Raw genomic sequence first — 26,813 nt, 5'->3', positions numbered from 1 at the left:
ATTACATATTCAATGAAGGTGGCAATGCTGCTTTGAATATATTGCCAGTTTCAGAAAAGCATTGCCACCCACAGAGATGTATAGTAAAACGCCTCTTCTGCGAGACTACCTTCAAAAACTGATTCCAGTCCTTATGAAACTTTCGATCATGCGACAGATCCCTTTTGAAAATATTGCCGTTACCACAATGCTTTGATCATAATGGCCCGAAGAAAAAAATAAAATTCATGGCAAGTTCACACTGTGCGTCCAAAAACAGAGAAACAAATTCTAAAATAAATTCACGTTTCTTTTAATTCAAGTGCTATATTTCATAAAATGAGAGTTTTATTTATTTTAGGCTGTGTGTTTGATATTTTTGCAGGAGTATGAATTTTAATAGCTATTTTAAAGTTGTATTCTTTGCCAATGTCACAGCGTCCCTTAGCAAGGTGGTACTTGCGCATGTTTAAAGGGAGCAGAATGAAACACATTTTATTATTTATAAATACTAGAGGATTTGTAGATTTATTTTTATATTCATTTTTTTTAAAGTTAAAAGGATATTAAACCCATTTTTTTTTCTTTCATGATTCAGATAGAGCATGTGATTTTAAATAACTTTCTAATTTATTTCTATTATATTTTTCTCTCTGTTTTCTTGGTATCCTTTGTTGAAAAGCAGGGACCTATGCTAAGGAGTTGGCCCATTTCTAGAGCAATATATGGCAGCAGTTTTGCAAGAATGTTTTCTATTTGCAAGAGCTTTAGATGACAGCACTATTCCCTGCCATGTAGTGCTTCAGATGCTACCTAGGTAGGGAACCAAGCAAATGTAATAATAGAAGTAAATTGGAAACTTTTTTTAAATGTTATGTCTGAATAACAAAAGAAAATGTTTGGGTTTTATATCCCCTGCCCACAACAAAACAAGAAAGCACACATTGCAAAACTTAAAGGGACATGAAACCCAAAAAATTTCTTTCCTGATTCAGATAGAGAATACAATTTTAAACAACATTCCAATTTACTTCTATTATCTCATTTGTTTCATTCTTTAGATATCTTTTGGTGAAGAAATAGCAATGCACATAGGTGAGCCAATAACACAAGGCACCTATGTAAAGCCACTAATCAGCAGCTACTTAGCCTATTTATGTATGCTTTTCAACAAATTATATCAAGAGAATGAAGCAAATTAGAAAATAGAAATAAATTGGAAAGTTGTTTAAAATTGCATGTGCTTTCTAAATCATGAAAGAAAAAAATTGGGTTTCATATCCCTTTAAGTTTTAGGTCCCATGATTATAAGATAATAAATCTTATATTGATCATGGGCAACACACTAACTGGAGCTATTTTATGGTGTCTCCTAGCAACGCTTCAAAAGAAACAATATACCTTTACCTTCCGTTTGAGGCCTCCTCCTCCTTGAGGGGCTGGGACAGGAAGTAAAGGACATTGCAGAAATAAAGTTAAAAAAGGATTTAAAGGTAAAATATTTTAAATGATGAGTAATACATATTGCAATGATTCTATTAATTATTATCCACTGCTTAGTGCTTTTTTGTTACTACAATGAGTCAGACCTTTAAGTCTTTAACATCCCTTTAAGTTTTAACATCCCTTTAAGTATACTGCAAGCTAACCATTCTCTTTGTTGTTTTCTCAGCACACAGCTGTGTTTCCTCTGGCTGTTGTAGAAATGGTTGCATCTCCTCATCGTTATCCACCAAAGAAAAGTGGACTCACCCTCTTGGGTTTGTGTTCTTTATCTTATTTAAGTTGGTAAGTCAAGTAATAAGCAGTGCTGTTGAGACTTCTTAGATAACCTCGCCATAGCAGAGAGCTTTAGACCATCGGGCCCCCGGTTCTGAGATACTTTTTACTGGGTCATATCCATCCCTCCTTTTATGGTTCAAAGCGCTTGTTTAAAAAGTATATATGTTGCTGGCATTTATCTGTTCTAAATGAATGTTTGATATTTGTATTCAAACATTCGTTGTTGCAAAGAAATATTGCATTTCCCTATTTTAGATGTGAAAAATATTCAAATAAGACATTCAAATGTAATATTCTAATGTTTTATATTGATCATTTTGATATGTTGTATGCTTTTCCTAGAATTTGATATTACTTTGAAAATATGGAAAATGTAATATTTGAAACATTCAATAGTAAAAACCATCCATAAAAAAGCGTCAAGGAAAATATTCATTCTAACATTTGAATGTCGAACATCGCTTTAGTGATATAGCTTCTTAAAAGCACAAACTCTGAAATAAAAATGTCTGATTCATACTGAGAGAATAGTTTTAAACAAATACTTTCCAATTTACTTCTATTTTGAGAATTACCTCTTTATCTTTGTACCTTTTGTTGAAACTTAGCTCCTTTCCCGAAATCATACCTAGGTTTAAGAGAAGCACCTACAAATAGCTGGTCCACCTTGGTTCAGCTTGTGTCATTGACAAATGCACAAAGGGAGGAAGGCTGAGACAGACTGTGAGGTCAGCTATTTTAGAAGATTTTAATAGAGATGAAAACATTTTCATGGGCCCCTAAATGTATCATGGGCCCTAAGCACTGTTCCTACTGAGTACATGCATAAGTCGGTTCTGATTGTAGCTGTTGGCTTCTACCTTGCATCAACACCGCCCCTTGCCCCTTACATTTATTTCTCAGCCTGACCCTTCTGCTCACCTATAGGTGCTGAGGGTATACATTGCATAAGCTTTAAATTCCCAGTGAACTAATCTAGTGTTCTTTAAAACATTTTCCCACAGCTCAGTGCAATAGCATCACATGCCCTTGTGGCCCAAATCCTTTACTGAGTATTAAAATGCCTGCATGTAATATAAAGCAATGCAACAAATAAGCTTATTTAAATCATTTAAATCGTCGTAGATCATGAAATATGCCCAGCAAACTATTTCAAAGGGACATGGAAATCAATAGTAAACTTTTATGAATTCTTTGCAAATGAACTTCTGTTACCAGATTTACCATTTTTCTCTTGGTATTCTATAGCACCTTTCCAAAAGATCATACTTAAAGGTTCAGTCTCCGTGAAAATGGTTATTGTTCTAAAAGATAGATAATCCCTTTATTACCCATTCCCAAGTTTTGCATAACCAACACTATCGGCTAGATTACGAGTTCGGCATTAGCCTTAAAAAGCAGTGTTAAGGGGTCCTAACGCTGCATTTTAACGCCCGCTGGTATTACAAGTCTGGCAGGTACAGGTGTACCGCTCACTTTTCTTCCGTGACTTTTCCATACCGCAAATCCCCTTACGTCAATTGCGTATCCTATCTTTTTAATGGGATTTTCCCAACGCTGGTATTACAAGTCTTGGAAGAAGAGCAGTATAGCCTCTACCTCCAAGACTCCTACCGCATATAAAAGTCCGTAGTTAAGAGTTTTATGGGCTAACGCCGGAACATAAAGCTCTTAACTAAAGTGCTAAAAAGTACACTAACACCCATAAACTACCTATAAACCCCTAAACCGAGGCCCCCCCACATCGCAAATACTGTAATATAATTATTTAACCCCTAATCTGCCGACCGGACATCGCCGCCACCTACATTATACCTATGAACCCCTAATCTGCTGCCCCTAACATCGCCGACACCTATATTATATTTATTAACCCCTAATCTGCCGTCCCCAACATCGCCGCCACCTAACTACACTTATTTACCCCTAATCTGCCGACCGGACATCACCGCCACTATAATAAATGTATTAACCCCTAAACCGTCGCACTCCCACCTCGCAAACACTAGTTAAATTATATTAACCCCTAATCAGCCCCCCCAACGTCGCAGACACCTACCTACAATTATTAACCCCTAATCTGCCGACCCCAACGTTGCCGCTACTATAATACATGTATTAACCCCTAAACCTAAGTCTAACCCTAACACTCCCCTAACTTAAATCTATTTTTAATAAATCTAAATAAAATTACTATAATTAAATAAATTATTCCTATTTGAAACTAAATACTTACCTGTAAAATAAACCCTAATATAGCTACACTATAATATTGTAGCTATTTCAGGATTTCTTTTCATTTTACAGGCAACTTTGTATTTATTTTAACTAGCCACAATAGTTATTAAATAGTTATTAACTATTTAATAAATACCTAGATAAAATAAATACAAATATACCTGTAAAATAAACCCTAACCTTTAATATACCTGTAAAATAAACCCTAACCTTTATTTATACCTGTAAAATAAACCCTAACCTAAGAAAAATCGGATTGGCTGATCCAATCAGCCAATCGGATTGACCTCGCATTCTTTTGGCTGATCGGAACAGCCAATAGAATGCGAGGTCAATCCGATTGGCTGATTGGATCAGCCAATCGGATTGAACTTCAATCCGATTGGCTGATTGAATCAGCCAATCAGATTTTTCCTACCTTAATTCCGATTGGCTGATAGACTCCTATCAGCCAATCGGAATTCGAGGGACGCCATCTTGGATGACGTCATTTCAAGGAACCGTCATTCGTCATCTAGTCATCAGGCAAGGAGGATGTTCCATGTCGGAGGTCTTCAAGATGGTGCCACTCTGCTGCGGAAGGATGAAAAAAGAAGATGCCGCTTGGATGAAGATTTCTTCCGGTCTGGATGTCCTCTTCTGCCCGGATAGGATGAAGAGTTCGGCCCGGCTGGGTGAAGACGGCTCAAGGTAGGGTGATCTTTTGGGGGTTAGTGTTAGGTTTTTTAAGGGGGGATTGGGTGGGTTTTAGAGTAGGGGTATGTGGGTGGTGGGTTTTAATGTTGGGGGGGTATTGTATTTCTTTTTTTTACAGGTAAAAGAGCTGATTACTTTGGGGCAATGCTCCGCAAAAAGCCCTTTTAAGGACTGGTAAAAGAGGTGATTACTTTGGGGCAATGCCCTGCAAAAGGCCCTTTTAAGGGCTAATTGTAATTTAGTGTTTTATTATTTTGGGGGGCTTTTTTATTTTATTAGGGGGATTAGATTAGGTGTAATTAGTTTAAAATATTGTAATTTCTTTTTTATTTTCTGTAATTTAGTGTGTGTTTTTTTTGTAATTTAGTTTATTTAAATTAATTGTATTTAATTGTAGGTAGTTTAGGTAATTCATTTAATTATAGAGTAGTGTTAGGTGTAATTGTAACTTAGGTTAGGGTTTATTTTACAGGTATATTTGTATTTATTTTATCTAGGTATTTATTAAATAGTTAATAACTATTTAATAACTATTGTGCCTAATTAAAATAAATAAATAAGTAAAATAAATCCTAAAATAGCTGCAATGTAATTATTAGTTATATTGTAGCTATATTAGGGTTTATTTTACAGGTACGTATTTAGTTTTAAATAGGAATAATTTATTTAATTATAGAAATTTTATTTAGATTTATTAAAAATAGATTTAAGTTAGGGGGGTGTTAGGGTTAGGGTTAGACTTAGGTTTAGGGGTTAATACATTTATTATAGTAGCGCCGAAGTTGGGGTCACCAGATTAGGGGTTAATAATTGTAGGTAGGTGTCGGCGACGTTGGGGGTGGCAGATTAGAGGTTAATAAAATGTAACTAGTGTTTGCGAGGCGGGAGTGCGACGGTTTAGGGGTTAATACATTTATTATAGTGGCGGCGATGTTAGGGGCAGCAGATTAGGGGTTCATAGCTATAATGTAGGTGGCAGCGGTGTCCAGAGTGGCAGGTTAGGAGTTAATAATATAATGCAGGTGGCGAGGATATCGGGGGCGGCAGATTAGGGGTTAATAAGTGTAAGGTTAGGGGTGTTTAGACTCGGGTTTTATGTTAGGGTGTTAGGTGTAGACTTAGAAAGTATTTCCCCATAGGAAACAATGGGGCTGATTTAGGAGCTGAACGCTGCTTTTTTGCAGGTGTTAGGTTTTTTTTCAGCCAGCTCAGCCCCATTGTTTCCTATGGGGAAATCGTGCACGAGCACGTTTTAGCCAGCTTACCGCTACCATAAGCAACGCTGGTATTACAGGGAGAAGTGTCGCTAAATTTGCTCAACGCTCACTTTTCTGAGGCTAACGCAGCCATTCAGAAAACTTGTAATACCAGCGTTGTTTAAAGTGTGCGCTGGAAAAAAAAGGCTTGTTAGCAACGCAAGTTTTTACTGAAAAAACTTGTAATCTAGCCGTATATTAATACAGGCGTACCTGTATTTGCAGATATTCACAGATATTGCTCTTTTTACAAATTGAAGGTTAGTGGCAACTCTGTGTCGAACAAGTCTATCTGAGCCTTTTTCCAACATATAAACACATAAATGCCCATGAATACACATATATACACATATAAACACATAAATGCCCATGAATACACATATATACACATATAAACACATAAATGCCCATGAATACACATATATACACATATAAACACATAAATGCCCATGAATACACATATATACACATATAAACACATAAATGTCAATGAATACATATATATACAAACCTATATGCACACCACCATCAAAAAGATTATGGCGCCCATTTATCAAGCTCCGAACGGAGCTTGTGGGCCCCTGTTTCTGCCGAGTCTTCAGACTCGCCAGAAACACAAATTATGAAGCAGCGGTCTAAAGACCGCTGCTCCATAACCTGTCCGCCTGCTCTGAGCAGGCAGACAGGAATCACAGGAAATCAACCCGATCGAATACGATCGGGTTGATTGACACCTCAGCAGGGGGCAGCGTTGCACCAGCAGCTCTTGTGAGCTGCTGGTGCACTGTTAAATGCGGAGAGCGTATTGCTCTCCGCATTTAGCGAGGTGTTGCGGACCTGATCTTTGATAAATAGGGGCCCCTGACTCACTGAAGGCTCAGGTGATGGTTAACATTTTGTTTAGCAATAAAGTATTTTTTATAAAGGTATGTACATTGTTTTTATAGACATAATGCTATTGCACACTTAATAGACTGCAGTATAGTATAAATATAACTTTTATATGCACTGAGGGAAAAAAATAGTGTGATTAACTTTATTGAAGTTTCAGGAGAAATTTGAGGAAGCATTTTTTTTACAGAAAGGGTGGTGGATTCATGGAATAAACTTCCATTTGAGGTGGTAAACACAAAGGCCTAGATTTGGAGTTCGGCGGTAGCCGTCAAAACCAGCGTTAGAGGCTCCTAACGCTGGTTTTGGCCGCCCGCTGGTATTTGGAGTCAGTGATTAAAGGGTCTAACGCTCACTTTACAGCCGCGACTTTTCCATACCGCAGATCCCCATACGCCATTTGCGTAGCCTATCTTTTCAATGGGATCTTTCTTCGTTTCTGAAGTGAGCGTTAGAGCTCTAACGACAAAATTCCAGCCGCCTGAAAATAGCAGGAGTTAAGAGCTTTCTGGCTAACGCCGGTTTATAAAGCTCTTAACTACTGTACCCTAAAGTACACTAACACCCATAAACTACCTATGTACCCCTAAACCGAGGTCCCCCCACACCGCCGCCACTCGATTAAAATTTTTAACCCCTAATCTGCCGACCGCCACCTACGTTATATTTATGTACCCCTAATCTGCTGCCCCTAACCCCGCCGACCCCTGTATTATATTTATTAACCCCTAACCTGCCCCCCACAACGTCGCCGCCAGCTACTTACAATAATTAACCCCTAATCTTCCGACCGCAAATCGCCGCCACCTACGTTATCCCTATGTACCCCTAATCTGCTGCCCCTAACATCGCCGACCCCTATATTATATTTATTAACCCCTAATCTGCCCCCCTCAACGTCGCCGACACCTGCCTACACTTATTAACCCCTAATCTGCCGACCGGAGCTCACCGCTATTCTAATAAATGTATTAACCCCTAAAGCTAAGTCTAACCCTAACACTAACACCCCCCTAAGTTAAATATAATTTTTATCTAACGAAATAAATTAACTCTTATTAAATAAATGATTCCTATTTAAAGCTAAATACTTACCTGTAAAATAAATCCTAATATAGCTACAATATAAATTATAATTATATTATAGCTATTTTAGGATTAATATTTATTTTACAGGCAACTTTGTAATTATTTTAACCAGGTACAATAGCAATTAAATAGTTAAGAACTATTTAATAGTTACCTAGTTAAAATAATAACAAATTTACCTGTAAAATAAATCCTAACCTAAGTTATAATTAAACCTAACACTACCCTATCAATAAAATAATTAAATAAACTACCTACAATTACCTACAATTAACCTAACACTACACTATCAATAAATAAATTAAACACAATTGCTACAAATAAATACAATTAAATAAACTAGCTAAAGTACAAAAAATAAAAAAGAACTAAGTTACAGAAAATAAAAAAATATTTACAAACATAAGAAAAATATTACAACAATTTTAAACTAATTACACCTACTCTAAGCCCCCTAATAAAATAACAAAGCCCCCCAAAATAAAAAATTCCCTACCCTATTCTAAATTAAAAAAGTTACAAGCTCTTTTACCTTACCAGCCCTGAACAGGGCCCTTTGCGGGGCATGCCCCAAGAATTTCAGCTCTTTTGCCTGTAAAATAAAACATACAATACCCCCCCCCCCAACATTACAACCCACCACCCACATACCCCTAATCTAACCCAAACCCCCCTTAAATAAATCTAACACTAATCCCCTGAAGATCTTCCTACCTTGTCTTCACCATCCAGGTATCACCGATCCGTCCTGGCTCCAAGATCTTCATCCAACCCAAGCGGGGGTTGGCGATCCATAATCCGGTGCTCCAAAGTCTTCCTCCTATCCAGCAAGAAGAGGACATCCGGACCGGCAAACATCTTCTCCAAGCGGCATCTTCGATCTTCTTCCATCCGGTGCGGAGCGGGTCCATCTTGAAGCAGGCGACGCGGATCCATCCTCTTCTTCCGATGTCTCCCGACTAATGACGGTTCCTTTAAGGGACGTCATCCAAGATGGCGTCCCTCGAATTCCGATTGGCTGATAGGATTCTATCAGCCAATCGGAATTAAGGTAGGAATTTTCTGATTGGCTGATGGAATCAGCCAATCAGAATCAAGTTCAATCCGATTGGCTGATCCAATCAGCCAATCAGATTGAGCTCGCATTCTATTGGCTGTTCCGATCAGCCAATAGAATGCGAGCTCAATCTGATTGGCTGATTGGATCAGCCAATCGGATTGAACTTGATTCTGATTGGCTGATTCCATCAGCCAATCAGAAAATTCCTACCTTAATTCCGATTGGCTGATAGAATCCTATCAGCCAATCGGAATTCGAGGGACGCCATCTTGGATGACGTCCCTTAAAGGAACCGTCATTAGTCGGGAGACATCGGAAGAAGAGGATGGATCCGCGTCGCCTGCTTCAAGATGGACCCGCTCCGCACCGGATGGAAGAAGATCGAAGATGCCGCTTGGAGAAGATGTTTGCCGGTCCGGATGTCCTCTTCTTGCCGGATAGGAGGAAGACTTTGGAGCACCGGATTATGGATCGCCAACCCCCGCTTGGGTTGGATGAAGATCTTGGAGCCAGGACGGATCGGTGATACCTGGATGGTGAAGACAAGGTAGGAAGATCTTCAGGGGATTAGTGTTAGGTTTATTTAAGGGGGGTTTGGGTTAGATTAGGGGTATGTGGGTGGTGGGTTGTAATGTTGGGGGGGGGGGTATTGTATGTTTTATTTTACAGGCAAAAGAGCTGAAATTCTTGGGGCATGCCCCGCAAAGGGCCCTGTTCAGGGCTGGTAAGGTAAAAGAGCTTGTAACTTTTTTAATTTAGAATAGGGTAGGGAATTTTTTATTTTGGGGGGCTTTGTTATTTTATTAGGGGGCTTAGAGTAGGTGTAATTAGTTTAAAATTGTTGTAATATTTTTCTTATGTTTGTAAATATTTTTTTATTTTCTGTAACTTAGTTCTTTTTTATTTTTTGTACTTTAGCTAGTTTATTTAATTGTATTTATTTGTAGGAATTGTGTTTAATTAATTTATTGATAGTGTAGTGTTAGGTTAATTGTAGGTAATTGTAGGTAGTTTATTTAATTATTTTATTGATAGGGTAGTGTTAGGTTTAATTATAACTTAGGTTAGGATTTATTTTACAGGTAAATTTGTTATTATTTTAACTAGGTAACTATTAAATAGTTCTTAACTATTTAATAGCTATTGTACCTGGTTAAAATAATTACAAAGTTGCCTGTAAAATAAATATTAATCCTAAAATAGCTATAATATAATTATAATTTATATTGTAGCTATATTAGGATTTATTTTACAGGTAAGTATTTAGCTTTAAATAGGAATAATTTATTTAATAAGAGTTAATTTATTTCGTTAGATAAAAATTATATTTAACTTAGGGGGGTGTTAGTGTTAGGGTTAGACTTAGCTTTAGGGGTTAATCCATTTATTAGAATAGCGGTGAGCTCCGGTCGGCAGATTAGGGGTTAATAATTGAAGTTAGGTGTCGGCGATGTTAGGGAGGGCAGATTAGGGGTTAATACTATTTATGATAGGGTTAGTGATGCGGATTAGGGGTTAATAACTTTATTATAGTAGCGCTCAGGTCCGCTCGGCAGATTAGGGGTTAATAAGTGTAGGCAGGTGTCGGCGACGTTGTGGGGGGCAGATTAGGGGTTAATAAATATAATATAGGGGTCGGCGGTGTTAGGGGCAGCAGATTAGGGGTACATAGGGAGAACGTAGGTTGCGGCGGTTTACGGAGCGGCAGATTAGGGGTTAAAAGTGTAATGCAGGGGTCAGCGATAGCGGGGGCGGCAGATTAGGGGTTAATAAGTGTAAGGGTAGGGGTGTTTAGACTCGGGGTACATGTTAGGGTGTTAGGTGCAGACGTAGGAAGTGTTTCCCCATAGGAAACAATGGGGCTGCGTTAGGAGCTGAACGCTGCTTTTTTGCAGGTGTTAGGTTTTTTTTCAGCTCAAACAGTCCCATTGTTTCCTATGGGAGAATCGTGCACGAGCACGTTTTTGAGGCCGGCCGCGTCCGTAAGCAACTCTGGTATCGAGAGTTGCATTTGCGGTAAAAATGCTCTACGCTCCTTTTTTGGAGCCTAACGCAGCATTTGTTTTAACTCTCGATACCAGAGTTAAATTTATGGTGCGGCCAGAAAAAAGCCCGCGGAGCGTTAACAGCCCTTTTACCGCCGAACTCCAAATCTAGGCCAAAGACTGTAAAGGAATTTAAAAATGCCTGGGACATGCATAAGTCTATCCTAAGGAAAAAGTAACATGTAATATGGGTAGACTTGATGAGCCTTTTTGGTTCTTATCTACTGTCCAATTCTATGTTTCTATTAACTTTATTACTATGTTTGCTTCATTGCGCTGGTCTAGAACCGAACTGGCAATATCTCCATGGTACACCTGTACCTCTGTGATTACCTTGTATCTAAGCCTCTGCAGACTGTCCCCTTATTTCTATTCTTTTGACAGACTTGCATTTTAGTCAGTCAGTGCTGACTCATAAATAACTCAATTAGAGTGATTACGTTATCTATATGGCACACATGAACTAGCACTCTCTAATTGTGATAAACTGTCAAAATGCAGCCTTCAAGGGCTTTGAAATGAGCATATGAGCCTACCTAGGTTTAGCTTTCAACAAAGTATACCAAGAGCACAAAGCAAAATTGATGATAAAAGTAAATTGGAAAGTTGTTTAAAATGATATGCCCTATCTGATCTGAATCATGAAAGTTTAATTTTGACTTGACTGTCCCTTTAACGTTTAGAAGAGTTGATGTCTTGAGCACTATATGGCTGCATTGTTTGCAAGAAGATTTGTAATAATAATGGTGCTTCCAGCGTCCCTCCTTGCTGCCCTTTAGTGAAGCTCTGGGCCATAGGTGCTCACTAAATTATGACAGATAAGAAGCCTCAGCACAGATAAGCTTGATACAACTTCAGCTGCACTGGTAAAAAAAGAAATACAATTCAGCATGGGTTATAGTTGGCTTTTATACTGATGCAGTCATAACATATATTTATTAATATTTTTATAGAGAAAGGGGCCCACAATGATAATATTGCTTAGACCCCACAGAAGTCAATGCGGCTCTGGCTAAAATATGTCATTTAAAAGGAGTGTGCTAGGCCTTTCAAAAGAGAAGCAGCACATTATGAACAGGACATGAGAAGATGAGGCAGGAAGCAGAGTTGAGGATAAACTATTGAATAAATTATCCACATGGTCTGTATACTGCAATTAAACTGTTATCAAATTATTTTAATTTCAGTTTTTATGAACATTAACTAAATTTGAGAGAGTGATAAGATATACACAGTCACTATTACAAGTGATAATGTAAGTAAGGATGATGTTAATGCATGCCCAAGATCACGCCCTCAATTACTGTTCATGTTCAAAAGAATGTTCCCTGGTACAATATGCGATAGACTGAATTAGAATGAAGACCTCGGCTGCTCTCTTTAGTTTTGAAGAAGTATCTACATATCTTGCATCTCACATCACTGTGCATACAAATAAGCCTTTACATTATAATATGTAACTTGTTTTCTGTATGTATATATATATATATGTATATATATATATATATATATATATATATATATATATATTATCTGTAATCTAGGCTATTTATTTATTTAAACTAGTTCTTTATTTATAATAAACATAATATATTTGTTAAAATATAGTTGTCACTTTCTCACAACTATCTTATTCTTAATTAAATTCACATAGAATGTTTCTGATGTTATGTTACCTTTTCTAATTAAAAATAAAAGAACTTTAGAACTAGAAACTCATGGGACATTTTCAGCAGGTTTTCTTGAATAATAGATAACTAAGAGCAGTCAATAAACCACGGAGTAGAGGTAGGTCAGTCTATTAACTTTTCTCCCTTGTGATCATAGATGTAAATGTTTTGGAAAATTAGTATTCAACCTGCACTACTCTACCTCTGGGAGTCTAGATCAAGATGAATAATTACTTGGAGATATGTTCAGAAGAAAAGTGCAAAAAAAAAAAAAAAACCCCATATATTTCATTCAGAACAAGCCTTTAATTAAAAAAAAAAGTTATGAGACATCTAATATTGGTGCCTAGCTCTTAAAGCCTCCCAGCGTGTGCATATGCAATTGGCCTGCTTGCTACAGGCTATGCTTCTCTTTATGCACTGACCTGGAAACATACTTTTTTTTCTTGGGAGTAACCTGTATTTTAATGGGGAAACATTGCTTGGTATCTCTAATGTTCTAAGCAATATCCACCAGCATGGTGTCCATTTTAGGACATCCTTCCTCCCTCCTCCATCCTTTAAAACTCTGTGCTTCCTCCTGTAAAACTCCCTCCTTCCTCCTCTCTCCTGAAAAACTCCCTTCTTCAACCTTTAAAACACCATGCTCCCTTCTCTGAAACTCCATCCTTCCTCCTCCCTCCTGTTAAATTGTCTACTTTCTGGTCCATGCAACATCCTCCATGCAATCTCCTTCTACTTTTGTCCTCCATGCTGCCCCCTTCCTCCTTCATGCTGCCTGCCTCCCCCCTGTTCCATGCTGCCTCCTTCCTCCTATGTTCTCTTTGCTACATGTAACATCCTCCCTCCTCTATGCAACCCCCTTCCTCCTTTGTCCTCCCAGCTCCATACTGCCTATATTCAACAGTCAGTTATGTCACCCACATAAAGACAATGACCTAATGAAATTAGTAATCCATAGATTTATGAATTCGCACATAATGTTTTTGACGTTTCGAGGATCAGAATGCCCCCTCCTTCAGAGTCCTCTGGTGCATTAGTAACAATGTATACAGAGCAGTAGTGTAATTAGGTTTTTTGCTGCCCTAGGCATGGCATTTCCAAAGTTAATGTTCATGTTCAAGTGCATCTGTGTTTTTATGGTGAGTGTGTGTAGTGCAATACAACCAATAGTCCAGGATGGCCCTCATTATGTCATCATAATTATGTTAAATGGCACATGCCCAGTTTGCAATAGAGAAATTGGTAAATGGATTTGTTACAGCAGAATATTCACTATATCATAACAATAGCAAAATCAGTTCCTTTAAAATCATATATACAACATGTAATATACATTAAAAACAAATAGCCTTGTCTCTCCTGGAGTGCGGTAGAGTATATTCAGCTGACATGAAATGACTGACAGTCTATGATCTAATAGAAAGCACCAAAGTCCATTACACCGTTCAATCATTTCTCGCCTACAGTTTCCAACACATGTATCCAACATGTTTCCAAACGTAACTGTTTTTTAGGTAGTGAAATCCATTTTCTGAGACTTCGTAACAGAATTTGCCAAATTCTACCACTGTGTCCAAACAGAGCAGCCTGAGAGGAAAAGTTTAAACTTTTATTCAAAATCTTTAAGACACAGTGTTGGTGTTATACATACACTCAGATCCAAACAGCCACATCATCTGTTGTGCCACTTACATTGGCAATATAAATTAAAGGATCCCTTTTAATATATCGTAACAACAAAATAAATTTACCACAGCCTTTATCACCACAACTCCCTATCACTATAACACCTACACTAAAAACCCCAAAGCCAACATAACCCTCACCGCAATAACCCCAAAACTACTAAACCCCTATACTGCCATAACCCCTACACAAATAACCACAAAACCGCCATAACCCCCTCCGCAATAATCGCTACACTACTTAACCCCTATACCGCCAAAACCCCTACACAAATAATCACAAAACCGCCATAGCCCCCAAAGCATTAACCCATACACTACTTAACCCTTATACCACCACAACCCCCCAATGCAATAACCCCTACACTGCCACAACTCCCACGGCAAACTACCCCTAACCTATTAACCCCCTAACTGCCAATACACTACCGCAAAATCCCCTTAACCTATTAATCCCCTAACCACCAATACCCCACTGCAAACTACCCATACACCACTTAACTCCCTTGCAGCTAACCTCCAAAGACCCCTAACCTAACAGCCGCAAGTTACAACAAATAAAAAAATACTAGCATCACAAAAAATAAAAACACATTAACAAAAAAAAATAAAAAAATATCACAACCATAAAAACTCCCAAAACCCCGAAACAATAAGGCTTATCATAAAACTAAAGTTCTCCATGGTGGCCCTGCTCAAATCAAACCTTTTTGGGTTATCAAACCATCAACACACAAAATAATTCTATAATAGGACTAAAGTTAGAACTTCATCCCTCAACAATTCTCCAAAATAACCTTCCAAAGATTCCATGGGGCATATGTATCAAGCTCCAAGCTTGATGCCCCGTGTTTCTGGAGAGCCTGCAGGCTCGCCAGAAACAGCAGTTATGAAGCAGCGGTCACAAAGACCGCTGCTCCATAACCTGTCCGCCTGCTCTGAGCAGGCGGACACACATCGCCGGAAATCAACCTTGTGAGCTGCTGGTGCAATGCTGAATACGGCGAGCGTATTGCTCGCCATATTCAGCGAGGTCTGGCGGACCTGATCCGCACTGTCGGATCAGGTCCGCCAGACCTTGATAACTTGGGGCCCATGTCTACACCAAAAGAAAACTGTTCCAATGCATGATAAACTGTGCCAAACGACTAATCCTCACATTCTGGAACAAAACAATAGTCCCTACCCCTCTGATGTGGCTACGAGAAGTAGAATATGTCCTTTCCTTAGAAACAATTCACTATAGATTCCAGGGTAAATCTGACCTTATCTTAGACATTATATTTATATAATATATTTATGGTAACAGAAAACAATAAATTAAACTATAACACCGAAGATAGGCACCTCCACAGTATATATTACATTTTATTTCTAAAGCTAACCAGCTCTCATACCTAAACCCCTCCCCACCTATCCTTTCCTCCTCCCACACTATGCTCACTTTCCCCTTTCCACTTACCTCCCCCCTCTCTCAGCTTTCTCCCCGTATGAACGTAATCATATATTTCTATTAATTGTACTAAGTATCTTTATAATAGAAAGAGATACACAAAGTAACGGGCTAGGACGTTCCTAACCCAAACATATTGTTACAAAATTGTCTTTCCATGTTATCCTCTTTAAAAGTAACTCCCTTTTTTTGATACGTGTGTCAAATTCTAGGAGAGTATGACTGTTATTCATGTTTTCCTGTATTATACAGTCATATTCTATGTTATTGTTATTGTTATATTGTTACCTCTAAAATATTTAAATGAAAAAACAAAACTAAAACTAAAGTTCTTTTAAAAGAAAGCCCACCCCCAAAAAAAACCTACTCTAAAAATTGCCCTTAAAAGGGTATTTGTTGTGCAGTGCCCTAGATGAAGTGAATAGCTCTTTTGCATTAAAAACACCTATGCTAAAAACAAACGGCTAGATTACGAGTCTTGCGTTATGAGTAAAAAAGCAGCGTTAAGCCTCATAACGCTGCTTTTTTACTCCTGCTGGTATTACGAGTCTTGCAGATTTAGGGGCACTGCACACTTTTTTGGCCTTACCGCAAAACAACTTATGCAAATTGTGTATAGTCTTTTTTCTATGGGACTTCCATAGCACCGATATTACGAGCTTGTCCTGGGAGGCCAAAAGTGAGCGGTACACCCTATCCTGTCAAGATTCATACCGCATTTTAAAGTCAGTAGTTATGAGTTTTACACTACAACGCTGTAGCATAAAACTTATAACTAAAGTGCTAAAAAGTACACTAACACATATAAACTACCTATTAACCCCTAAACCGAGGCCCTCCCACATCGCAAACACTAGTTAAATATTATTAACCCCTAATCTGCTGTCCCTAACATCGCCGCCACCTATCTACATTTATTAACCCCTAATCTGCCGCCCCCATCGTCGCCGCCTCTATATTACATTTATTAACCCCTAAATCTAAGTCTAACACCCCCTAACTTAAATATAATTAAAATAAATCTAAAGAAAAATTACTATCATTACATAAATAATTCATATTTAAAACTAAATACTTACCAATAAAATAAACCCTAACGCCTAGATTTAGAGTTCTGCGTTAGCCGTCCAAACACTGGTTTTGGCCGCCCGCTGGTATTTAGAGTCAGTCAGGAAAGGGTCTAACGCTCACTTTCCAGCCGCGACTTTTCCATACCACAGACCCCCTTACGCCAATTGTGTATCCTATCTTTTCAATGGGATCTTTCTAACGCTAGTATTTAGAGTCTTGGCTGAAGTGAGCGTTAGAACTCTAATGACAAAACTCCAGCCGCAGAAAAAAGTCAGGAGTTAAGAGCTTTATGGGCTAACGCCGGTTTATAAAGCTGTTAACTACTGTGCTCTAAAGTACACTAACACCCATAAACTATCTATGTACCCCTAAACCGAGGTCCCCCCACATCGCCGCCACTCTAATAAAAATTTTTAACCCCTAATCTGCCGAACGCATACCGCCGCAACCTACATTATCCCTATGTACCCCTAATCTTCTGCCCCTAACATCGCCGACACCTATATTATATTTATTACCCCCTAATCTGCCCGCTACCTACCTACACTTATTAACCCCTAATCTGCCGACCGGACCTCGCCGCCACTATAATAAATATATTAACCCCTAAACCGCCTCACTCCAGCCTAAAAAACCCTATAATAAATAGTATTAACCCCTAATCTGCCCTCCCTAACATCGCCGACACCTAACTTCAAGTATTAACCCCAAATCTGCCGACCGGACCTCGCCGCTACTATAATAAATGTATTAACCCCTAAAGCTAAGTCTAACACTAACACCCCCCTAAGTTAAATATAATTTTTATCTAACGAAATAAATTAACTCTTATTACATAAATTAATCCTATTTAAAGCTAAATACTTACCTGTAAAATAAACCCTATTATAGCTACAATATAACGAATAATTATATTGTAGCTATTTTAGGATTTATATTTATTTTACAGGCAACTTTGTATTTATTTTAACTAGGTACAATAGCTATTAAATAGTTAATAACTATTTAATAGCTACCTAGTTAAAATAATTACAAAATTACCTGTAAAATAAATCCTAACCTAAGTTACAATTAAACCTAACACTACACTATCAATAAATTATTTAAATAAACTATCTACAATTATCTACAATTAAATCAACTAAACTAAATTACAAAAAACAAACAAACACTAAATTACAAAAAATAAAAAAAGATTACAAGAATTTTAAACTAATTACACCTACTCTAAGCCCCCTAACAAAATAACAAAGCCCCCCAAAATAAAAAAAATGCCCTACCCTATTCTAAAATAAAAAGTTAACAGCTCTTTTACCTTACCAGCCCTTAAAAGTGTCTTTTGCGGGGCATGCCCCAAAGAAAACAGCTCTTTTGCATTTAAATAAACATACAATACCCCCCCACCCAACATTACAACCCACCACCCACAAACCCCTAATCTAACCCAAACACCCCTTCAAAAACCTAACTCTAAGCCCCTGAAGATCTCCCTACCTTATCTTCACCACGCCGGGTATCACCAATCCGTCCAGAAGAGGGTCCGAAGTCTTCATCCTATCCGTCAAGAAGAGGTCCAGAAGAGGGTCCGAAGTCTTCATCCTATCCGGCAAGAAGAGGACATCCGGACCAGTAGACATGTTCATCCAGTCGCGGCGTCTTCTATCTTCATCCATCCGGCGTGGAGCGGGACCATCTTGAAGCAGCCAATGCGGATCCATCCTCTTCTTCCGGCGACTCACGATGAATGAAGGTTTCTTTAAGTGACGTCATCCAAGATGGCGTCCCTCGAATTCCGATTGGCTGATAGGATTCTATCAGCCAATCGGAATTAAGGTAGGAAAAATCTGATTGGCTGATTGAATCAGCCAATCAGATTCAAGTTCAATCCGATTGTCTGATCCAATCAGCCAATCAGATTGAGCTCGCATTCTATTGGCTGATTGGAACAGCCAATAGAATGCAAGCTCAATCTGATTGGCTGATTGGATCAGCCAATCTGATTGAACTTGAATCTGATTGGCTGATTCAATCAGCCAATCAGATTTTTCCTACCTTAATTCTGATTGGCTGATAGAATCCTATCAGCCAATCAGAATTCGAGGGACGCCATCTTGGATGACGTCACTTAAAGGAACCTTCATTTGTCGAGAGTCGCCGGAACAAGAGGATGGATCCACGTCGGCTGCTTTAAGATGGTCCCGCTCCGCGCCGTATGGATGAAGATAGAAGACGCCGCCTGGAACATGTCTACTGGTCCGGATGTCCTCTTCTTGCTGGATAGGATGAAGACTTCGGACCCTCTTCTGGACCTCTTCTTGCTGGATAGGATGAAGGCTTCGGACCCTCTTCTGGATGGATCGGTGATACCCGGCGTGGTGAAGATAAGGTAGGGAGATCTTCAGGGGCTTATTGTTAGGTTTTTGAAGGGGTGTTTGGGTTATATTAGGGGAATGTGGGTGGTGGGTTGTAATGTTGGGGGGGGTATTGTATGTTTATTTAAATGCAAAAGAGCTGTTTTCTTTGGGGCATGCCCCGCAAAAGGCCCTTTTAAGGGCTGGTAAGGTGAAAGAGCTGTTAACTTTGTATTTTAGAATAGGGTAGGGCATTTTTTTATTTTGGGGGGCTTTGTTATTTTTTTATGGGGCTTAGAGTAGGTGTAATTAGTTTAAAATTCTTGTAATCTTTTTTTATTTTTTGTAATTTAGTGTTTGTTTGTTTTTTAATTGTAACTTAGGTTAGGATTTATTTTACAGGTAATTTTGTAATTATTTTAACTAGGTAGCTATTAAATAGTTATTAACTATTTAATAGCTATTGTACCTAGTTAAAATAAATACAAAGATGCCTGTAAAATAAATATAAATCCTGAAATAGCTACAATATAATTATTCGTTATATTGTAGCTATATTAGGGTCTATTTTACAGGTAAGTATTTAGCTTTAAATAGGATTCATTTATTTAATAAGAGTTAATTTATTTCGTTAGATAAAAATTGTATTTAACTTAGGGGGGTGTTAGGGTTAGACTTAGCTTTAGGGGTTAATACATTTATTATAGTAGCGGCGAGGTCCGGTCGGCAGATTAGGGGTTAATACTTGAAGTTAGGTGTTGACGATGTTAGGGAGGGCAGATTAGGGGTTAATACTATTTATTATAGGGTTTTTGAAGTGGGAGTGAGGTGGTTTAGGGGTTAATACATTTAGTATAGTGGCGGCGAGGTCCGGTCGGCAGATTAGGGGTTAAGAAGTGTAGGTAGGTAGCAGCGACGTTGGGGGGGGCAGATTAGGGGGTAATAAATATAATATAGGGGTTGGCGATGTTAGGGGCAGCAGATTAGGGGTACATAGGGATAATGTAGGTTGCGGCGGTGTACGGAGCGGCAGATTAGGGCTTAATAATAAAATGCAGGGGTCAGCGATAGCGGGAGCGGCAGATTCGGGGTTAATAAGTGTAAGGTTAGGGGTGTTTAGACTCGGGGTACATGTTAAGGTGTTAGGTGCAGACTTAGGAAGTGTTTCCCCATAGGAAACAATGGGGCTGCGTTAGGAGCTGAACGCTGCTTTTTTGCAGGTTTTTTTTCAGCTCAAACTGCCCCATTGTTTCCTATGGGGATATTGTGCACGAGCACGTTTTTTAAGCTGGCCGCGTCCGTAAGCAACGCTGGTATTGAGAGTTGAAGTGGCGGTAAATATGCCTGTACGCTCCCTTTTTGGAGCCTAACGCAGCCCTTCAGAGAATTCTAAATACCAGCGTTGTTTAAAAGGTGTGGGGGGAAAAAACACGCGTAGCTAACGCACCCCTTCTAACGCAAAACTCTAAATCTAGGTGTTAGCTAGCTACAATATAACTAATAGTTACATTGTAGCTAGCTTAGGGTTTATTTTTATTTTACAGGCAAATTTGTATTTATTTTAACTAGGTAGAATAGTTACTAAATATTTATTAACTATATACTAACTACCTAGCTAAAATAAATACAAGTTTACCTGTAAAATAAAACCTAACCTAAGTCACAATAACACCTAACACTACACTACAATTAAATAAATTCCCTAAATTAAATACAATTAACTAAATTCAAAACAATTAGCTAAATTACAAAAAAAAACCCCACTAAATAACAGAAAATAAAAAACAAATTACAAGATCTTTAAACTAATTACACCTAATCTAATAGCCCTATCAAAATAAAAAAAGCCCACCAAAATAAAGTAAAACCCACCACCCACACAACCAACCCCCCAAATAAAACCCTAACTTAAAAAACCTAAGTTCCCCATTGCCCTGAAAAGGGCATTTGGATGGGCATTGCCCTTAAAAGGGCATTTAGCTCTATTGCGGCCCAAAGCCCTAACCTAAAAAAAACCCTACCCAATACACCCTTAAAAATTCCTAATACTAACCCCCGAAGATTGGAACAGCCAATAGAATGCCAGCTCAATCCTATTGGCTGATTGGATCAGCCAATAGGATTGGAGTTTAATCCTATTGGCGGATTGCATCAGCCAATAGGATTTTTTCAACCTTAATTCTGATTGGCTGATAGAAATATATCAGCCAATCGGAATCTAAGGGACGCCATCTTGGATGACGTCATTTAAAGGAACCTTCATTCAGCAAGAAGACATCGGAAAAAGAAAATGCTCCGCGTCGGATGGATGAAGATAGAAGATGCCGTCTGGATGAAGACTTCTGCCCGTCTGTAGGACCACTTCTGCCTGTCTAGAGGACCACTTCTGATGGCTTTGTTGAGGACTTCTTGCCACTTGGATTAAGACTTCTCCCGGTAAGTGGATCTTCGGGGGTTAGTGTTAGGATTTTTTAAGGGTGTATTGGGTGGGTTTTATTTTTAGGTTAGGGCTTTGGGCTGCAATAGAGTTAAATGCCCTTTTAAGGGCAATGCCCATCCAAATGCCCTTTTCATGGCAATGGAGAGTTTAGGATTTTTTAGTTAGGGTTTTATTTGTGGGGGTTGGTTGTGTGGGTGGTGGGCTTTACTGTTGGGGAGTTGTTTGTATTTATTTTTTTTACAGGTAAAAGAGCTGATTTCTTTGGGGCAATGACCCGCAAAAGACCCCTTTAAGGGCTATTGATAGTTTAGTTTAGGCTAGGTTTTTTTTTATTTTGGGTGGGCTTTTTTATTTTGATAGGGCTATTAGATTAGGTGTAATTAGTTTAAATATCTTGTAATTTGTTTTTTATTTTTTGTAATTTAGTGGGGGTTTTTTTAAATTTAGCTAATTTTATTTAATTTAGTTAATTGTATTTAATTTAGGGAATTTCTTTAATTGTAGTGTAGTGTTACGTGTTAGTGTAACTTAGGTTAGGTTTTATTTTACAGGTCAATTTTATTTATTATAGCTAGGTAGTTATTAAATAGTTAATAACTATTTAGTAACTATTCTACCTAGTTAAAATAAATACAAACTTACCTGTAAAATAAAAATAAAACCTAAGCTAGCTACAATGTAACTATTAGTTATATTGTAGCTAGTTTAGGGTTTATTTTATAGGTAAGTATTTAGTTTTAAATAGGAATAATTTAGGTAATGATAGTAATTTGTATTTAGATTTATTTAAATTATATTTAAGTTAGGGGGTGTTAGGGTTAGGGTTAGACTTACATTTAGGGGTTAATACATATAATATAGTAGCGGCGACGTTGGGCGCAGCAGATTAGGGGATAATAAATGTAGGTATTTGTCGACGATGTTAGGGGCGGAAGATTAGGGGTTAATAATATTTAACTAGTGTTTGCGATGCGGGAGTACGGTGGTTTAGGGGTTAATATATTTATTATAGTGGTGGCGACGTTGGGGGCAGCAGATTAGGGGTTAATAACATTATGTAGGTGTCGGCGATGTTGTGGGCAGCAGATTAGGGGTTAATAAATATAATGTAGGTGTCGGCGATGTTGGGGGCAGCAGATTAGGGGTTCATAAGTATAATGTAGGTGGCGGTGTTGTCCGGAGCAGCAGATTAGGGGTTAATAAGTATAATGCAGGTGTCAGCGATACCAGGGGTGGCAGATTAGGGGTTAATAAGTGTAAGATTAGGGGTGTTTAGACTCGGGGTTCATGTTAGGGTGTTAGGTGTAAACATAAATTTAGCTTCCCCATAGGAATCAATGGGGCTGCGTTACAGAGCTTTACGCTGCTTTTTTGCAGGTGTTAGGCTTTTTTTCAGCTGGCTCTCCCCATTGATGTCTATGGGGAAATCGTGCACGAGCACGTACAACCAGCTCACCACTGACTTAAGCAGCGCTAGTATTGGAGTGCGGTATGGAGCACAATTTTGCTCTATGCTCACTTCTTGCCTAATAACGCAGGGTTTAGAAAAACCTAATATTAGCGCTGTAGGTAAGTGAGCGGTGACAATAACGTGCAAGTTAACACTGCACCCCTCATACCGCAAAACTCGTAATCTGGCCAAAAGTAACCTCAAACCCTTTTTTTAAAAACCTATTCTAAAGGTTGCCCTAAGAAGGGCATTTTGTAGGGCATTTCCCTAAAGTGATCAGTTCTTTTGCCTTTATAAAAATAGAAAACCCTCGTCTAAAAAAAAAATCTATCCTAAAAAAGATGCCCTGAAAGTAAAAAAAAAAAAAACAACTTTCCAATTTCCTTTTATCATCAATTTTGCTTTGTTCTCTTGGTATTCTTAGTTGAAAGCTAAACCTAGGTAGGCTCATATGCTAATTTCTTAGCCCTTGAAGGCCACTTCTTATCTGAATGTATCTTGACATTTTTTAACAACTAGAGGGTGTTATTTCATGTGTGCCATATAGATAACATTGTTCTCACTCCCGTGGAGTTACAAAGGAGTCAGCACTGATTGGCTAAAATGCAAGTCTGTCAAAAGAACTGAAATAAGGGGGCTGTTTGCAGAGGCTCAGATACAAGGTAATCATAGAGGTAAAAAGTGTATTAATATAACTGTGTTGGTTATGCAAAACAGGGGAATGGGTAATAAAGGGATTATCTTTTTAAACAATAACAATTCTGGTGTAGACTGTCCCTTTAAGCTCTTTTGCTAACCCTAACCTTAATCCCCCCAAAAAATCAGTAACGCTAAACCCCAAAAGGTAGTACTCACCAACTTAAATCCGGATCCTCGGTGGGCTGCTGCTACTCCAAGGCTGCTTCTCCATCTTCATCCATGGTGGCACTCTGCTGGGGCTTTTCTCTTCCATCTTCCTCTATCTCCTATCTTCATGCCTGGCAAACCCAAGAAGGCAGTTTCTCGTCAGTCTGTCAATGTTTTGAATATTGGGGCCTATGTATTGAGCTTTGGTTTACAGACATATAGAAGATAAGAAAGCATTTGTGTGTGCAGAAAGTGATAATTTCCCTGCAAGTTCAACCCATTTTTATGGGTTATGTTTCCAAAGAACAAAACAGGCTATTTCATATACAAAATAAAAATAAATTTGCCATTTATCATAACTTTTATACTCTGCAGCTAGTTTAAGAAGTCATTTGAAACACATTGAGGGAAACACAGTTTTACAGTAAACTTTCCCTCTAACGTAAAAAAAATACAGTGCATAAAAATTGTATGCATAAAATTAAAGAATAATTTAAAAATGTAAAAAAAATTAACAAAATGTAAAAAAAATTATTTTCATATCAATTATTTACATAAGTACTGCTTACTATAGGAGCCATCAGTGCACACATATACAGTTACATAACAATAGTATCACTGTTTTTATTATCACACACATACACAGTGACATTGAAAACACAACAATGTACACAATAGACACACACAGACGGAAAATCAGAATACAAAGAATACTTTACATTTACAAAATATAACACATACAACACAGTCACACACACATCAGTTCCCACATCACACATACTTGTCTGTTGAATTAGTGCAATGTAATGTTACGCCTGTTGTCTGTAACACCATGTTATTGCGTTAATCATTTTACTCCATGCACACACCTTTCATGACGTCATTCTTCACACAACTCACACTCATTCTCACAGGCTCATTCTCTCCTCCACCCAAACAACTTTCATATCACCATTTGCACACAAACTGACACTCACTCACAGATTTACACATTCTCACACATACATGTCCCAAACACACAGACAGTTCATAAATGAATAAGTTAATTAGGTAATGTAATAGTGATCAGGGGATATGCAGATTAGGTAAGGTTTTAGTAAGAGTTAGTAGGAGGAGAATGATTCGGAGAAGGAGTTTTAAGAATATTTTCTACTATTACTAGTAGTAATGGTTAGGGATACTGTATTTTTTTGCTTTAGGATGAAGAAGATGTCTCAGTAATTGGCACTAAGACTTTGTATGTTTCACTCTGGCAATGGGTGAACAATATCGTGTTTGGGTAAAACCCAGAGTGTAGCTTGTTCAACTCAAGGTGTGGAAGGAAGACAGTATCTTTTGAAGGGGTAGCAGCAGCAACAGGAGCCCAAAGTGCTAGTAATTTGTGCTAAGACTTTGGATCCCCCACCCTGGCGGTGGGTGAAGGATATCATGTGCGGTAATACCAAGAGTGTAGCTTGTGGAACTCAAGGTGTTAGACAAGAAATACATCACACTAAGGGTAAATGTTGCTACTGGGACCTTGTGCAAAGGACATTTAACCTGGTACAACTGCATCAATTCAATGTTCCTGTGGGAGACACACCATCATATTATAAAAAATGACAGTTTTCTAGAGGAGAAATGTTGCGGTCATTCTTCCTCAAACTGTAAGACAGTGTATCCCAGCTCAGGGACGTTGAATTTTAAAAAGGCCATCATCTCAAAAAGGTGTGGGGAGAGATTGGACCTTTGGGGATTTAGAATGTTGCAGTGACTGAAAAAAACATTAACTTTGGATTTTGGTGGGTGGACAGGGCACCAGCTCCTGGGCAACAACACTTAGGGCAGGTCAAACACCCTTTAATGATCCCAGTAAATGAAGGAATTGTTATTTTGGCCCAGTATAGGCTCATACAGGTAGGCTTCAACAATTTCCGAAGCACTACTCTGCCTTCTCCTTGGGACAAAAGTGCTCCCTACTAATCCCAGAGTTGCAGTCCAACATGATAATGCTTGGAGAGCACCATGTCCGAAGTGAGCTGCTACTGAGGATGAGGAAGCTCAATTGGCTTGAGAAAGTTTTGCCGCTGCTAGCGATTTCCTTTTCCTGACCTTTTACCTCCCTCAATTGGCCCATCTTGCAATGCAGTGACCCTTTCATTTAGCTTATCCTTAATTTCCTCTAGCTTGTTTAGAATTTCAGCCATACTGCTTTTTTACTCTAGGGTCACACTGAGATGCAAGCATATATTGTGTGTTGTCATTGATAACAAGAATTTCCCACATACAAAATCTCAGCTCCTGCTTCAGTTTGTGTGTTACTGCTACAACATTCACAAACAACCTATCACAGGGTAGTCTCACAGTAAGTGAGGAAGAAATCCATTTTGTCCATCAGGTAATTTAAAAATGGTATTACCTGGCCAAGGCTAGCAGTGGCTGCATTTAATTACTGTGTCACTTCCCTTAATGGATGGAGAACTGCCACCATCTGCCCTATTGTTGTTCACTTGTTCCTGCCCAGTGAGTTGGTCATCCTAATCTGAATCTCTCAGGATATGCATTGTAGAACATTTTGTTGCTTCAGCATGTCCAAGATAGAGTTCCACCTTGTAACAACATCCTGTTATAGGGTGTGTTTGGGGAGACCATGCCTATCAAAGTCAGTCAAAAGATGAGAACCACACAGGTCACAGTTTATAACAAAAGCAGACATACACAGCTCAGTAATAGGTGTACACAGGCGTGACTCCACAGTGGTTAAATATAATCCTGAACTTGTGAGGGAAAGCATGGGGAAAACTGCCCAGTGCAACTCAACCCTGAGCG

At 38.5% G+C, this 26,813-nt stretch overlaps 1 protein-coding gene across 1 annotated transcript in view; it reads left to right on the top strand.

The window, feature by feature from the left end:
• ADTRP (androgen dependent TFPI regulating protein) overlaps nucleotides 1-26,813 on the top strand; it is a 130,122-nt gene that overhangs the window by 59,912 nt on the left and 43,397 nt on the right. The window contains exon 4 of the mRNA XM_053713105.1: nucleotides 1,652-1,767. Coding sequence (XP_053569080.1) covers nucleotides 1,652-1,767 — 116 coding nt within the window. The remainder of the gene's footprint in view (nucleotides 1-1,651; nucleotides 1,768-26,813) is intronic.

Source organism: Bombina bombina, chromosome 5, assembly GCF_027579735.1.
Source record: "Bombina bombina isolate aBomBom1 chromosome 5, aBomBom1.pri, whole genome shotgun sequence".
NCBI lineage: Eukaryota > Metazoa > Chordata > Amphibia > Anura > Bombinatoridae > Bombina > Bombina bombina.
Note: the sequence above shows the minus strand (reverse complement) of the source record. Positions and strands in the feature narration are given on the sequence as shown.